Here is an 18024-nt window from a genome sequence, read left to right on the forward strand (position 1 = left end):
TTAATTATTATCCTATCAGCAACATTTACATATAGGACGTGCCATATCACTCAAAATTAGCCGGCTCGATATTTTTTTATCAAAATAATTATATTAAGTATTTTTTAAAAAATATTTTAGAATTTGTAAGAGTATTATTAAAAAAAATAAATTAATTTACAGAGATCAAAATCAAAATGACTACTCTAAATATTTTGATCAATAATTTCTTTTAATTTATCTATGCGGACATTACTATAAGATCTATTAAAGTTTTGATACATTTATCTATTCAATTTTGATTTAGTAATTAAATAAATTATTTCCGTAGTTAAAATTAAAATTATAACTAAAAACATTATTTCAAAATAGAAAAAAGTAAAACTTACAAATTTAGTGATATTAAATATAAAAAATTATCAAATTCATTTATAGATAACATATCATTTAACTACTACAATTAAAAAGTAACGTTGACAGAAAGCCTTAATCGTCTTTAAATTGTTTCATAGTGGTTGAATAGGGTTATGATACATGAAAAAGGAAAGTTTAAAGAAACAAATTACTAATATTTACCAACCGAGTTTAAATGTCTGCAACAAAAATTAATTAAATGAATTAGTTTTTTATTTTACGAGAATTAAAAAAATTAGTTACATCTCATCATTTTGACATAAAAAATTAGAATTAATAATACCTTAAAATTTTGTTGGACATTAATGTGATGAAGGTGAAATTAATTAAAAATTTAAATTTATTTGAAATCATTAAATATAAAAATGGGATTAATGTTATGTTTGGTTTATTATTAAATTAAAATTAATTTTGATCCAAATTCACGTTTAGTCGGAAGTAATAATCAATATTTTTGTAGTCATATTATAATAAAATATATACTAATTGTAGTAAATACACATTTAAAAATACATTTGGTTATATAATCAAAACAAATTTTATTTTATAAAACAACATTTGAAAAACAATATTGAAATATCAAAAACTCAATTTTAATTAAAAATATATTTGAAAAATAAAATTTATTCAAAAGTACATTTCCAAATATGAATCCAAACACATATTAAATAATTTGTTAGACAATATGCATGCAAGAACAAAACTCTTAGAGTATCAATTTTCACCTTAGTAAAATTGAAATTGATAAATAAAATTAAATCATATATACTTTAAATACATTAGAAAAAAACTAAAAATCTCTTAAAAATTATCAAAACGTGAAAGCAAGAAAAAAAACAATAATTTAAAAATATATGTTTTTGCTTATCTAAAAAAAAAGTGTTTTTCCTAAACAATTTGATTCTATCACTTAAACAATTATGTTAACAAAATCAATGTGGTTCCTCTAAATGATCTATAGACATTAGAGCCTATTGATCTTTATCACCACCACTATAAAAAAAAAAAAGTGTTGCAATTATAGAAAACCTCTAAAAATGAAGAACAAATAAAATTACATACGTCTAAAATAGAAAAAACACCATCTATTAAAGTTTGACGTACCTCGGAATTGGTTCGTCAACTTGAACACCACATTTACATTGATAATTTGCAATCCCTTCTTTAGTTTTGACTGTGCAATTAGTGCAACCAAGATAAAATCAATCGAATTTGTATGACACAACCTTTGACAGAGTTACCACAGTGACACAAATCATTTCTTAAAAACCATGTTGTAATTGAAAATTTACTACTTAATAGAAAAAAGATTACTTATAAACAAAACTGCTAACTGAAGATGAGTGGTCGACATCATTAAAATCGTTTGACCTATAATCAGTCTAAATCATAACTGCAACATTTGGAAGACACTTATAAAGAGTTGATCAACTTACTGATTTCTGAATTCTTTGAATTGGTGCGTGTTTTCATTGATAAGAAATTTAGTTTCACTCCATGCATTAGTGATAGTATGCCTGTTGTTTCTCGCCATATAGACCTAATTAATTAACAACTATATTTAAGTAAATTCTAACAAACGAAATTTTTCATTAAACAATTAGTACTTAGCATGTCACCAAAGGTTGGGCTCAAATTCCAAACAAGAACAAAATATCCGCTACGGTCAATTGGAGTTAACAAAATTGGAAAAAAAAGGGGTCCAAATCCAAGCCATAGTAGTTACCTGAGTGTAACTCAATTAATCTTTCACTCAAAAATAAATAAACAAAAAACATCAAATAATGAAGAAAAATAAAATGAAGATCATATGCATGTTAAATAAACCCATCTATAGCTATATAAAGAACACATAAAATATTTTTATTGTCGTTTTCATAAGCACAACATAATGAGACAATAATAGATAACAAAATAGTTCACAACTTCACATGTCTACACTATTGATCAAACCGAACGAACGTAAAAAGCATTCCTTCGAAAATAATCACAGTCCAAAACAATCAAAGTCAACCAAATCATACTTCACAAAAAATGTCAAACCATAAGCAAACAAATGATTCCAAAAACCTAAAAGATCACACATCAATCAACGAAACATAAAAACACTCATTTTCACCAATCAAAGCATAATAACGATCACGATAACGATGATGACGATGATGATGATGATAATAATAATAATAATAATAATAATAATAATAATAATAATAATAATAATAATAATAATAATAATAATAATAATAATAATAATAATAATAATAACAATGAAAAACCTAAAAAAGAGAGAATGGAAAAAAGAAGAGAGGGTTAGAGAAAGAGAAAACATAGGGTTTGTTGGAAGTCTAAGGAACCGCCATTCTGAAATGCAGTTTACTTTTGAGACCGCTTCTTCTTGACGTTACCGATCTCGTCATTTATCTCTTTCTTCTTTATTTTCTTTTTACTCAACTTCTCTCTATATTTCATATTTCATTTCAAGCATCTCTATGTGAATCTCTGGTTTTCTTCTCTGTAAATCAAAAATATTTCAAAATGACAAAAATTTGAAGAAGTTGGTTAAGTGCAGAAAGTTAGAGTAATTAACAATTGCAATCCTAAATTTTTTGAAAAGGTTAAATTTGTAAACGACAAAACTGTATTTTTGATATAGTTGAAAATTCTTAAATAATTATTATTTAGCAAGTTATTTAGCAAAATATAAATAATAATAATTATTTAAAATAGTCAATTATTTAATTATTAGTATTTGTATTTTATGTCAACTTAGTTATTTAATAAGATAAAATTGTGGTTCCAAAAATCAATCTCAAGTGATAACGAGAGATATAAGTGAGTTTGATACAAACATGAAAATTGGAAGGTTTTGTTTATCGCAGCCACTGCAACCACAACAAACAATGTTTTTGTTTTCAACTAGGTCAAGGTTTGTTTCTCTTTTCATTCCCAAAAAGTTTCTTCCTTTTAATTTCATTCCTTCTTTTTGTTTCTCAGCTTCAACCCTATTCCCTCAATTCAATAATCCTCATCTTGACAATGCCAATTCATTGTTCAATTCTTTGCTCCATAACAATCCTACCCCACCACCCATTGAATTTGGCAAGATTTTAGGTTCCATTGTGAAAGCTAAGCATTACTCAATTGCTATTTCCCTTTTTCAACAAATGGAAGTTAGGGGAATCAACCCTAACTTAGTAAATTGCAATCTCTTAATGAATTGTTTTTGCCAATTGGGTCATATAACTTTTGCTTTGTTCCTAATGTTGTAACTTACAGTTCCCTCATCGATGGTTTGTGCAGATCGGGGAGAATTACATATGCTTTGGAGCTTGTTTGTGAGATGCATGATAGGGGCCAACCACCTAATATATATACTTACAGTTCTATATTGGATGCTTTATGCAAAAGCAATGATGATGATAAGGCAATTGCATTATTGAAAAAATTTAAAGACTTGGGTATTCAACCAAATATGTGCACATATAATATTCTTCTCAATGGATTGTGTAAAAGTGGACGAATAAAGGATTCACAAAAGATTTTTGAATATCTTTTGGTCAAAGGCTACAATCTTGATGTCTATGCATATACCATTATGATACAAGGGTTTTGTAACAAGGGCTTGTTGGACGAAGCGTTGGATTTGTTTTCAAAAATGAAAGACAATGGCTGCATTCCAGATGCTTTAACTTATGAAATAGTTATTCATTCCCTCTTTGAAAAATATGAAATTGAAAAAGCGGAGAAACTTCTTCGGGAAATGATTGTGAGAGGTCTTCTTTAAGACAGAAACTAGGTGAGATATTTTTCTATTTAAACTTTATTATTTTGAATCAATGTTTCAACATTAATTTATCATTTCAATCAATTTTGTTATGTGTGTTTATACTTCACAAATTGGTAGATTGGTGAGTTCCAACTTGAAAGAAATTTGTAGAATATTAAAATTATTGTTGTCTTATGTGTGTTGGTTTTTTTTTTTTTTTGTATTAACTGGATTACATAGCTAATACATTTAACAATAGTAAACATCTTGATGGTTAACTATATGATAAAAATTGCATTTCAATATTCATTGAGACCGAGAGGATGAATCAGATAGTCTTGTTGTGATTAGTGCAGAGAAAATCAATATTCATTTCAATATCTTGATGGTTAACTGTATTAGTGTTGTTGTAACTATTCTTTTTGATTCATTGCTGCCATTCCTGATATACTGCTTTGGAATCTTTACAAATACAAAGGCAGAATACATGTAAAATCTGATGGGGATTATGGATATAAATTAGCTTGTTTAGGCCTAAAAGCAAGGTCCATAATATTTAGGGGAAAAGGGTTAGTTAGTTAGAGAAGTAGAACATTGTGAATACTGATTGTAAAATTCTCAATACTAGTATTTATAGTTCCTTTTTTCAACTGTTTTGTTTATCCCTTATCCTTTAAATGGGTTAAATGTTAAATGAACATCATTTAGATTCACAGTATTTATAATTTGGAAGGTGTATCGTATTGAGATCAAATGTTCCTCATTGTATAGATTACAATGAGAAGCATATTAGAGATATAATTATATTCATTTGTTTCTGCATTTCCTATTGACAAATAAATTTCCAATTGATTTCTGTTTCCTTTTACGGAACCTCGAATGATTGCCAATGCATTTGTGGTAGTCCTGTCTTCTGTTGTTTGTCTCCTTTTCTGTCTAAATATATCGAGAACTTGGTTCGGACTCAGGACATATATCTTACCAGGATGTGAGTCTAATTCAGCAGATATATCTCACGAAACTGATTATTGTGTTGAATGTTGCAAATTTCAATATAAATAGTCAAAAACTCTAAACATTATAGGTATCTTAATGCTATGAATTCATGGGATTGTAAAGAACAAAATAAGTCAAATTAACTGAAGTTCCTGGTTCCAGACCTAGGTTTGTCCATGATGCAGTCACTCTTGCTTTCGATGAACTCCTATTCCATAAGACCATTGCTAACTTGTTATAACTGAGAGGGCCTGCCCAAACCTGGTTTCACTCATCAAATGAGTCATCAGTTACCCCATCAATTGGGTAACATGGGCATTGGCATCAGTCCTCAATATCCCCAGCAGCAGGGTGGAAAGTTTGCCAGTCCTCGAAGAACTACTCCTGTCAAGATAACTCATCCTGAAACGCATGAAGAGCTGAGGCTTGATAAAAGGGCAGATGGATATTCAGATGGTGGGTCATCTGGTGCTAGGTCTCATCCTAATGTACCTTCTCAATCCCAACCTGTCAAATCCTTTGTTGCTTCTCAGCCTATGAATTATTATCCTTCCAACACATATTATCAACCTTCTAGTTCTCTTCCATTAACAAGTAGCCAAATAACACCCAATGCTCAGCCCCCAATATTTAATTATCCTGTGAACCATGGTCCCCAAAATGTGGCTTTCATGAATTCATCGTCTCTAAGTTCTCTGCCTGTTAATAAAGTCAGCACTCCTATTCCTGGCATTGACGAACCCCCCACTGCCGAACGTTCTCGTGAAGTGCCTAATGTGATGTCATCAGCTGTGACTGTGGATTCTGTTTCAGTTGTGTCTAATAATGAAGACAGGATGAGGGAATCTCTTAGTATTTCCAACTCTTTGAAGGATAATCAGAAGAAACCTGTGATAAAAGGTCAATCATCTCAAAATCAGGTATACAATTGAATTATTTTTCACACAAATATTTGGATCTTGGTATAATTGAATATATAGTGTATGGATTTCTCGACTGTTTCCACAGGTCTCTGTGCAATCTCCTACAGTGAATAATATGCTGTCTCGAGCTGTTGACAGTGGTATATCTGATACTGGGGTTTCCACACCAGTAGGAAGTGAAACAAAACATTCTCCTGCAATTATCATTGAAGATTTTCTCATATCTAAAGGATCTATTGCTCAAGCTGTTGATAGTTTTAATAATCATAAGCACAACAAGATAGATGAATCATCTGAAGGTAAGCATTATTATTATTTTTAAAATGATGAACTTCCTCTTGAATATTAAATGTAATGGAACACAATTTAAACAAACTGAAAAGGATGCTGCAATAAGCACTGAGGTCTTCCTTTAAAAGAATACAGAAAGGACAACATGAATCTGCTAGTTTTAACTTTTAAGTCAGAAGGAGTAGATGATATTTTCAGCGCATCTACCTCTATTGCATTTGATTCTAGTGACGTTTCATTAGATAGAAATAGTAGTGTAGTTACTAATGGATCTTTTTATTGAAATTGACACAGCAGATATGCAGTCTGTCGATTTAGCAGAAACAACAGCAAAGGAAATTAATGATAGTGCAGAGAATGCTTTCAGTGACTCAATGTCAGGTACCAAAGATAGACCTAATTTAGAGCCGAATAAGGCGAAAACTACATCTAAAGGGAAGAAGAAAAGAAAAGAGACTCTCCAGAAAGCAGATGCTGCTGGTTCAACTTCTGACCTTTATAATGCATATAAAGGACCTGAGGAAAAGAAAGAATCTGTCTTAATTTCAGAGAGCACAGAAAGTGCATCTATGTTTGAAGGTTTAAAGCAGTTATCTGCAGCTTCTGCTAAATCAGATGCTACAGGAGGTGAGAAATGTAGTCACAGTAAAGCTGAACCTGATGACTGGGAGGATGCAGCTGACATGTCTACATCAAAACTTCAAGTCGATGATAAATCTCCACAGGTTATTGATGGAAGTGGAAGTACAGAAAAAAAGTACTCACGTGATTTCCTTTTGAAATTCGCAGAGCAATGCATTTCTCTTCCTGAAGGTTTTGAAATTACGACAGACATAGCTGAGGCTTTGATGAGTGCCAATATTAGTAATTCTCACGATTCACATCCTAGTTCTGGAAGAATTGTAGACAGGACAAGGATGGAACGTCGTGGGAATGTTGTGGCTGAGGAAGACAGATGGAGTAAAGTTTCCAGTTCTTTTCATCCTGGGCGTGGTTTGGATGGTATTGGAGCTAATGGCGGATTCAGACATGGCCCAGGAGGCAATTTTGGTGTTTTAAGGAATCCTCGTGCACAGGCATCCATCCAATGTGCTGGGGGAATCCTTTCTGGGCCAATGCAATCTGTGGGAAATCAGAGTGGAATGCAAAGAAATAGCCCTGACGGGGAGAGGTGGCAGCGTTTTGCTAGCTTCCAGCAGAGAGGTTTAATTCCTTCTCCTCAGTCTCCAGTACAGATGATGCACAGGGCTGAGAAGAAGTACGAAATAGGCAAAGTCTCAGATGAGGAAGAGGCAAAGCAGAGGCAACTGAAAGCTATATTAAACAAACTAACTCCTCAGAATTTTGATAGACTTTTTGAACAGGTAAAAACAGTTAATATTGACAATGCAGTCACTCTCACTGGTGTCATCTCACAAATCTTCGAGAAGGCTCTGACGGAGCCTACCTTCTGTGAAATGTATGCAAACTTCTGTTCACATTTGGCTTCTGAGTTGCCTGATTTAAGTGAGGGCAATGAAAAGATAACTTTTAAAAGGTTATTATTAAACAAATGCCAGGAGGAATTTGAGAGGGGTGAAAGAGAACAAGAAGAGGCAAATAAGGTTGATGAGGGCGAGGTCAAACAATCAGATGAAGAAAGGGAACAGAGAAAAACCAAGGCAAGAAGACGCATGTTAGGAAACATCAGATTGATCGGAGAACTGTATAAGAAGAAAATGTTGACAGAGAGGATAATGCATGAGTGTATCAAGAAATTACTTGGTCAAGTTCAGGATCCGGATGAGGAAGATGTTGAAGCTTTATGCAAGCTGATGAGTACTATTGGGGACATGATTGACCATCCCAAAGCCAAGGAACATATGGATGTATATTTTGAAAGGTTGAAAATCTTATCAAACAACATGAATTTATCTTCTAGGTTGAGGTTTATGTTGAAGGATGTTATTGATTTGAGAAAGAATAGATGGCAACAGAGGAGGAAAATTGATGGTCCAAAGAAGATTGAGGAGGTACACAGAGATGCTGTGCAAGAGAGGCAGGCTCAAGCTGGAAGGCTGGGCCGTGGTATGGGAAACAATCAATCTGCAAGGAGGAGCCCCATGGATTTTAATCCTAGAGGATCACCTACGCTGTCTCCCAATGCTCAGATAGGTGGACCGCGTGGGCTGCCTACTCAAGCACATGGAATTGGGTCTCAGGATGCTCATTTTGAAGAAAGGCAATCTTATGAGCCTAGGACCTTGTTGGTTAATTTGCCTCAAAGACCCTTGGGTAATGATTCTATAACATTGGTACCCCAAGGTGGTCTTGCTAGGGGAATGTCCATTAGAGGAGCAATTTCTAATTTATCAATACCTGATGTGCATTTTGTCCCTGGAGATTCTCACAGAATGCCTACTGATCTTAATGGTTATAACAATTTATCTGAGCGCACACCGTATGACTCAAGGGAGGATATTGCATCAAGATATATTTCAGATAGATCTTCAAGTCTAGCTGGTTATGATCATTCAAGTGCTCCAGTGCATAATATAAACTATGATAACAGAGACTTAAGGAATCATGATCGGAATCTAGACAGTCCTGTTGCAACTTCGCCTCACGCTCATTTGCATGGGCCGATAGTTTCCCAGAATGCTTCTTCAGAGAAGGTTTGGCCAGAGGAACGACTCCGGGACATGTCCTTGTCGGCAATCAGAGAATACTACAGGTACTGTTTTCTCTGTGGTATTTATATCTTCTCTCATGAAAGTTGAGACATACCAATGTTTATTACATTCTATCTAACCATTTTATTTCATTTAGGGTTTTATCTTTATTTTGATATAGCTTTATATTATATCATCTGTGACTGTGCTGGTGTCAATTATAAATCTTTCATGCTTTTATTGATCTTTTCTTTTAATTGCTAGTTTTTTGGACCACAAATTTTAATTAGTTGTTTGATTTAGTGGAAAAACAAACTTACCACCTTATTTATTTATGAAAAGCAACCCTATAGTAAAAATAGGTCTTGGTTAGATTAAGTCCATTCCTTCACAGCTTTTAACAATATGATTAATATTTAATACCCAAACCACTCAAAACACCTTAAGTTCAGGTGTTTTGTTTTTGTAGTGTTGCACAGCGAGTTTATTTCCCCATTTATCTTGCGTGTAATTATCTAACTGAAATTTATTCAACTTTCAGTGCTAGAGATGAAAATGAAGTTGTTGAATGTGTTAAAGATTTGAACTCTCCAAGCTTTCATCCTTCCATGGTTTCTCTCTGGGTCACAGACTCATTTGAGAGGAAGGACGCTGAACAAAATCTTTTAGGCAAACTGCTTGTCAAACTTGTGAAATATCAGGATGGCCTCTTGAGTCAAACTCAGCTTATCGAAGGGTAAGATTTCTTTCACTATATAGTGATTAGTAGGGAGAATAATTTTGTTGTGATAACACTTGTAATGGTATTTTTCCATATTATGTTGGCCAGGTTTGAGACTGTTCTCAGTACATTGGAGGATGCAGTTAATGATGCCCCCAAGGCACCCGAGTTTCTTGGCCGTATTTTTGCAGAAATTATAACAGAGAGTTTAGTCAGTTTGAATGAAATTGGGAAGTTAATACATGATGGTGGAGAGGAGCCAGGTAGTCTCTTAGAAGTTGGACTTGCAGCTGATATTCTTGGAAGCACCCTGGAAGTAATACAGCATGAGAAAGGGGACAGCGTTCTTAGTGAAATTCGCGCGAGCTCTAACTTGCGGTTGGAGTCTTTCCGACCACCTAATTCTATTACATCAAAGAAGTTGGAGAAATTTATTTAGATAATAGTGATGCTCAATGTATGCATGCTTTTTACATACATATACGGGGGTAAATTATTTTGTCTAGTGCTTTGGGGATTACTCAGTGAGATGGGTGGGTAGAATGTGAGATTTCTTTTGTCTTAATATTATTTCTCCTACATCTTCACTGCAATTGTAAAAGGCTCAATTGAGCATCAAAAACAATTTAGGCTGAAGTTACAATATCCGATTGACTGTGGCCTTTTATTTATGTCTTTGTAGTTATAAAAATGGTTTAAATTATAAATTTGTATAAATCTGTTCCAATGATTTAGAACAGATCTCTGGAGTGAAAAAAGGGGTATACCTTAAGATCAGACCAAATCAAACTTTCTAAGCTCATTAATTTTTACACTTTAAGCAATCAGGAAAATGGTGTGAAAAGGGCATAGCAAAAGTCTACACTGGTCTACAAAATTTGATTTGTGTTTCAGTTTTTCAGTCATAGAATAGATGACATCCAAAGTTTCCCCTCATGCAATTAGCACTTTCAATAAGATATGGTCATCATGAACAACATGAAATATAATGTAATTCAATTAGACTATTGAATATTGATAGACCTCAAATTGATTAAGAATGAAAAGGATGACATGTTTCTTGTATGAGATTGTAAATTATTATTGCTGATAAAATTTAGTATGAAGTCAAAAAATGTCATCAGCCACAAGGAGAAATTACCACTTTGGGTGAGAAAATTAACTCAAACAAAAGAAAAATACTTGATAAGAAAAGTGCTGCCAGCACTTACTTTAACTCTTATAAACACTATCTCAAAATTATTCAAGTTCCACCAGTTTAAGTGAGAAGACCTATATGAATTCTACCTAATGAAAGATAAAATATTGAAAAAAAGTGTTAGCACGAAACTTGTTAGTGCCCCTCCACTTCAGAGAGGGTCCCTTGCTTTCTTTTCTTTTGTTGGATGGTGACATTATTATGTTAGTTGGTACATGTTGGAGGTGTTTGCATTATTATTACTATTATTATATATATAGACTACATATCTCCTATAGGTGTGAGATTAGATAATTATTTAATTTTTTCAGAAGGTGTTTATAATGAAATTTTATATTGACTCAAGCAAAATTTGATATTTTTTAAATAAAATTTAATTTTCATAAAGATGTTGCACATGGATTTAATTAATCCTTGTAATACAATAAAGTCATGCGGACTTGGAACAAATCAATAAATAACGTCATATGGACTTATTTTATATCATAGAATAAACGAAATAATATAGAGGTACATAGTATATATATGTATATCATTAAATTATGAAAGCCACATCCTAGAATGATTAAGCTTAAATAACCCAAATTCTATGAAAAATATACTTTAGTCTAAAATTGGTTCATATAAAGTTCCAAATTCTTAAACAAGGGGAAAAATAAAAGCCTCAAAATTTTGAAGATGGGGAAGAGTCACTTTGTGCTAATTCATGGAGCAAGTTATGGTGCATGGTGTTGGTATAAAGTGGCAACTATGCTTAAATCAATTGGTCATAATGTTACAACTATTGACATGGGTGCTTGTGGTTTGAATACAAAGCAAGTTCAAGATATTTGTTCAATATTAGACTACAATGAACCTTTGATGACATTCATGGAGTCACTTCCTTCACATGAAAAGGTGATTCTTGTTGGTCATAGTTTTGGTGGAATCTCCATATCCATGGCTATGGAAAAGTTCCCTAACAAAATCTCTATTGCTATTTTTGTTGCTGCTTTTGTTATAAGTGAAAATCTCACTTACCCAACTATTACTCAAGAGGTACTTTTTTTCTTCTTCTTTTTGTTTACCTTTTTCTCTCATATTTTTAGTTGATTGAAAATTAAACATGCATTAACTTAATAGTCCCTTGGAATGAATTTGGTTGGATGTTGTCAAAATGCTTTCCAATCATTAAAGTTAAAATATTTCTGATGTTAAAATATGTTTCTATTTCGAGTTTTATTTGATTTATTTTTGTGAAATTAAAATATAAGTCATCTCATTTTTTATTTAACATATTTTTATGTTATATTTGAATAGTTTTATTTTTTTAATTTTTAAAGTGGTTTATGTTGCAAGGTCTGACAACAATACTTAAACCAAACCACCCATCTCTTGATTGAATTTATTTGAATTCGAAAATAGAAATAATATTTTTTATCTAATTTGTGTCAATGAATTTTAATTGGATCCATAAATGAATTTATTTAAAATGTCGCAATTTGATCTAAATCTACCTGTCTATGCCATAATTTTAGGGTTTTTTACATGAAATTTTAAATATTTATTGGTTAAAATGGTGAATTTTAGTTTTTCCTTTGTACTGTGAATTATTTCAAACAACTAGAATAGTATATTTCATTTTTCAGTTTTTGAATTTTATTATACGGAGTATTTTGGCATCATGCTTTTCTATCGAGTTTCATCATCTATCATTTTTGTTGTCATGTGAATGCATAAAAATATGCATTCAAATGCTATTGTAAATTTGATGAAAAGAAAGCATATACATATATATAAATTAGAAATCTTAATAATTTGAGGAATTTTTGTCTTATCTCCAGCTTATTAGAAAAAAAGATGAAAACAAGGATTCAATGGATATTCAACATTTCTTCTTTAATGGGCCCAACAACCCTCCAACAGCCTTATTATTTGGGCCCAAATTTATGGAATCCAAAATGTATCAATTATCACCATCTGAGGTAAAAATATTTAAGGAGCTTTTTTGGACACAAATATAATTTTTTTATAAATAAAAGAGTATAAAAGTAGCTCTAAAAATTCAATTGGATTTTTCTATAATCATATTAAAGTGAGTGAATTGATTTTTTTAAGTAACAAATAATTTTAATGTATTTTAAGTGAGTGATACTCAAACAATAAGAAGAGTGATTTACAAACAAATAAAATGTTATATTTTTTCTTCAAACAATTTAATATACTCACACACGTATGTGTGAAAAAGTGGAGATTTCTATGTTTAATTAAATTCAAAATCATGTATATCAATGCTTTTACAATTAGCAACTAAGTAGACTTAAAATAAAGTGTTACATATTTTTTACATATAAAAGTAATGAATTCAAATTTTAATGACATTTCTCATCAATTTAAAAAAAATTGGAGGATAAATAAATTTTTATTAATCAAAGACCTTAATGATTATTTTACAAATGTTTTCCAACATGGTACTTGATATTACAAAGCAAAATTTTTACCATTAAATTAGCACTTCAAGAAATTGGATTTCACATATTAAATAACACTCTAATTTTTGTACAAATTATTATTATATACTATGTACAATACATACCTTAAAAATTAATATAACATTAAATTATACTTAATAAACTTATATTATAAATATTTCTATAAAAAATTATAAATACTTCTATGAAAGAGTGGTTAAAGTTTGATGAAGAGTAGAATTAAACCAAATCACCTTTTCCGTTTTTTTTTTGTATGGACCATTTTACGAAAATTTGAAATATTCAAATAAAGTAGTTTCAAACAACTTGTGAAACCTAATGTTCTATTTTCACCCATGTGTTTGTTACACTGCATACATGTGCTCGTCATAAATATAAACAACTCTCATGTACCTTAAAAACTTTAATGTATTAATGTTTTTAATTATTAAATTTTAATTTGGTACCTTGATATTACAAAACAATACTTTTACCACTGCAAGTAATTTGATTACAAATATTAAATAACACTCTACTTTTAGTAAAAATAAATAAATAATAGTCTGTTTTTGTATGAATAAATACTAATTACAAGTGATTTAGAAACTAATAGTTAAAATGAACATGTAGGATTTGACGTTGGCGTTATCATTGGTAAGACCATTTCCTCTCTTCAAAGATGATGAAACATTTAATAAAGAAACAACAATGAGTATGGAAAATAATGGAAGTGTACCAAAAGTATACATAATTAGCAATGGAGACAATTTGTTGACAAGTGATTCACAAATGTGGATGGTTGAGAGAAGTGGTCCATTTGTTGAGGTTAAAGTGATAATGGATTCTGATCATATGGTCATGTTCTCTAAACCAAATCAACTTACCTCTCTTTTGCTAGAGATTGCAAATAAATATTAATATTTGTATGATTGTTAAATGATTATAATTCATTTTGAATTTACATTTAATTAAATTTGATAATTTCGGGTTTGGTTTTGCTTTTTATGTGGTATCAATTCTATACGTCTAGATTAAAAGACACAAAGTACATATGTGAATGAAATACTTAGATAGATTTTTTTTAGTCAATTAAATTATAAAATAAGTGTTTAATAATTAACAATAAGATAAATTTAGGGTATTTTATTCGGCTGGTTTTATTCTTCACTTAAAATTCATTTTTTGTGATTATCATAAAACTTGAGATAATTATAAAAAAGAACAATCAGAAGCAATTATGAATATTTTAAGTGATTAACACCAAACACATACAAAAATACACCTAATTTTTTCCTTTAAAATATACACATATGTTCAACAGACATTTTTATTTTGTTAAAGTGAAAACACTTTAAAACTAATATTGTAATGTAACTATATTGATAATATGATTGTATTTATTTGAAAATCTCTATCTATAAATTGTCTAACATTTTTCTATGTGTTTGCGGAATTGAAAAAAAATTGTATCACATTTTATTATAATATAATATACGTGGAAATTATTAAAAGTATATGAGAAGTTAAAAATAATTTTATATAAATTATTGAGTATAAGAAAAAAGTTGCAAGATTAATTATCCAAAGAAGTTAGGAGTGATTTGAGAGTGCCACGTAATAAAAGAGGTAAATTTGTTTTCCTCATGTTTCTATCTTTTCATCTCATTTTATCTTATTGAAAAAGCAACAAACTTGCACATGGATTGGGAGAGTAGGTTGAGTTACTACGTCGTTCTTATTTCCATTTATGTCAATAAATAAACATTTTATATCAATTTAAAAAAAGTAAAAACATATCAGATATTTATCACCTATTCTATTATTATCAAATATAACAAGAATTATAATTTTTATCTTATATATGTGTCACATCTCTTTTCAATTAAGATATTTTTTCGTATTTTTTTTTTTAATTTCATCTACTTTAAATGAATAGATATATAATTATTCAATATATCAACAATCTATCATTTAATATAATTTTTTCGACTCAAGCTACCACAAATTGTATGTTACTCGTTTTTAGGACTGAGATTCAACTTTTTTACTAGCTACATTTATCTAGTAATTTGATGATGTTTTAATTTTGATTCATTAAAGACCATAATGGTTATACATCACGCAATTAAAAAATCAAAATATTTTTTTACTTTTATATAAATATTGAAATGTTGATCAAGTCACTCTAAATATTAACATCCCACTCCGCCATTATATATGAGTCGATCAATCTTAAATTAATATTTGATATTAGCTAATATATTATATAACGACATGATTTCTCAAATGCATGAAATTCCTCAATCTTATATTAAGAGTCTCATTTGTATTTAGAATTTGAATCATCATTCATTTGTCATGTATTAAGTATCTCATTTACAATATTAACTTAGAATAAATAAAATTTATTTTGGTAAATAAATCTCTAACTTATAAGTTGAACGTATACAATTGCCCAAGTATATTATTAATTACCAATAAAATACTATTTACTTTTTTTCCATCAACTTACACTTATTTATTAACTTGTCTAATTATTTGGCTAATAACTATTATTAATAATTATATAAAATTCATTTTATTATTGAAATTTTTAAAGCTAATTATTTATTTTAAGAAATATACACTATTCAAATAAGACGTTTATAAAAAAATAAAGGGAGTAATTTCTAGTGCTTTAAAACTATAAATATTGAGTATTCTCTTGAACTTAATTTTGAACTGAATAGAACTATAAATTGATGTATTTTTCTTTTGATTGATAAGCACATGAGAACACCAATAATAGATTATTATTTTTATAGATAACAAACATCACTTACCAAGGGAATGTGTCAATCATATGTTGTTCTTTCTTTCTAAATAACAATAATAATTATAATTAGGCTAATGCCATGTGAAATTTTAAGAAACAAAATTCATGAATACATACTTATAAGTGTATTAGGTTAGAGTGAGATGAGTGAATTCTGACATGATACAACTATTATTAACATTTTTTTAAAATGTTGTTTTATAAAATTAAATTTATTTTGATTTTATAACTAAATGTATTTTTAAATATATATTTACTGTAATAAATATATATATTATTATAATATGACAGTTAATATAAAATGAGGATGAAGTTTTTTAATATTTTTAAACGTGAAATAAACAATACAAAAATATAATTTTAATTTAATAATAAACCAAACATAATGTCAACCTCATTTTTATATTTAATGATTTCAAATAAAATTTAAATTTTGAATTAATTTCACCTTTATCACATCAATGTCCAATAAAATTTCAAAGTATTATTAATTTAAATTTTTTATGTAAAAATGATGAGATGTAACTAATTCTTTTAATTCTAGTAAAATAAAAAACTAATTGATTTCATTAATTTTTGTTGCATACATTAAACAAGATTGGTAAATATTAGTAATTTGTTCCTTTAAATTTTCCCACACCATAAGCCTATTCAACCACTACCAATCAATTAAATGACCTATAAGGCTCTCTGCCAACATTACTTTCTAATTGCTTTTTTATATTTTTCCATTTCAAGAAGCAATTGTACCATTTTGTTTGGCCTCTCTCACCCACCAATTTTTTTTTTTTTCAAAACCAACCAATATCACTCATATACAATATAGGGACTAATAGTATATTTGAAAATTAAAATGTATCAAATGAATTTAATCATTTTTTATATTTAATATCATTAAATTTATAAGTTTTATTTTTTTTTCTATTTTAAGATAATATTTTTTTTATAATGTTTATTTTAACCATGAAAACAATTCATTTAATTACTAGATCAAAATTGAATAGATAAATAAATCAAGATTCTTTTAAATATTTTGCAAATAATGATTTTGTTGTAGTGAGAGAACATTTTGTCCTATTGTAATATTTTTTTCTTTTAAATACTTCCCTCCTCCACCCAAATTCTACATTCATTTCCTTCTTCTTTTTTTTTCATGGTGTTACTCTTTCACTCAAATTCTACCTCCATTTCTTTCTTTTTTCATTGTGTTAGAACGGTTTAAATATTGTTTTTCGTTGTACTCCCCATTTTACTTTGTTTAATCTAATTAGTCTTTACACATTCATCTTATTAAAAAAAAAGTTTCGATTTCTATTTAATTTCAAATAGACTTTATTTTAAAAAATAATTAAACATACGTTTTTCTCAATTAAAATTTTTAACTATTTTCAAAATTGTCGCATTATATAATTTTTGTAAGAGATTCAATCACATAATATTTTGAATTTTTGTCAAGAATATTTTTTAATTGAGAGACACTAAAAATTATTTGAATGAGCAGATCTAGATTTCAAACCTTAAAATCTGAGATAAATATCATTAACTTGTTAATAGTTGTCTATTAAAAAGTATTAAAAATGCATAGATTTTGTGACTGATTATATGGTAATGATTTGTATAAGGTGGATAAATGCATATGGATATTTTTAATTAGATAATTGAAATCATTACTCATCTTAAATCCATTCGTCAAGATCTCAATGATTTATTTGAAGAGAAAAGCAAGAACTGGTGGGCACACTGAACTTTAGGTAAGCATTCCTTTAAAAAAACAAAACAAAGACTTTCAGGTAAATATTAAATAGTGTTTTTAGTACAAT

The 18024-nt window shown here is 29.3% G+C and overlaps 2 protein-coding genes across 4 annotated transcripts; both read left to right on the forward strand.

The window, feature by feature from the left end:
- The first annotated feature begins 4051 nt into the window (after positions 1-4051).
- Positions 4052-10386, forward strand: LOC140921018 (eukaryotic translation initiation factor 4G-like). 2 transcript variants are annotated; one of them, XM_073370701.1, is made up of 6 exons: positions 4052-4189; positions 5318-6075; positions 6164-6377; positions 6664-9082; positions 9562-9756; positions 9850-10386. In XM_073370701.1, the coding sequence occupies exons 2-6, from the start codon at positions 5434-5436 to the stop codon at positions 10178-10180; spliced, it is 3801 nt and encodes a 1266-aa protein (XP_073226802.1). In that variant the 5' UTR covers positions 4052-4189; positions 5318-5433; the 3' UTR covers positions 10181-10386. The 2 variants fall into 2 exon arrangements, with proteins under 2 accessions (XP_073226802.1, XP_073226803.1); XM_073370702.1 differs by having other exon boundaries at positions 6667-9082.
- Positions 10387-11476: 1090 nt separating this feature from the next.
- Positions 11477-14392, forward strand: LOC101503163 (methyl jasmonate esterase 1-like). 2 transcript variants are annotated; one of them, XM_004514134.4, is made up of 3 exons: positions 11478-11977; positions 12763-12903; positions 14020-14392. In XM_004514134.4, the coding sequence occupies exons 1-3, from the start codon at positions 11618-11620 to the stop codon at positions 14305-14307; spliced, it is 789 nt and encodes a 262-aa protein (XP_004514191.1). In that variant the 5' UTR covers positions 11478-11617; the 3' UTR covers positions 14308-14392. The 2 variants fall into 2 exon arrangements, with proteins under 2 accessions (XP_004514192.1, XP_004514191.1); XM_004514135.4 differs by lacking the exon at positions 12763-12903 and having other exon boundaries at positions 11477-11977.
- The last annotated feature ends 3632 nt before the right edge of the window (positions 14393-18024 follow it).

The sequence above is a fragment of the Cicer arietinum genome, chromosome 7, assembly GCF_000331145.2.
Source record: "Cicer arietinum cultivar CDC Frontier isolate Library 1 chromosome 7, Cicar.CDCFrontier_v2.0, whole genome shotgun sequence".
In the NCBI taxonomy this organism is placed as follows: Eukaryota; Viridiplantae; Streptophyta; class Magnoliopsida; order Fabales; family Fabaceae; genus Cicer; species Cicer arietinum.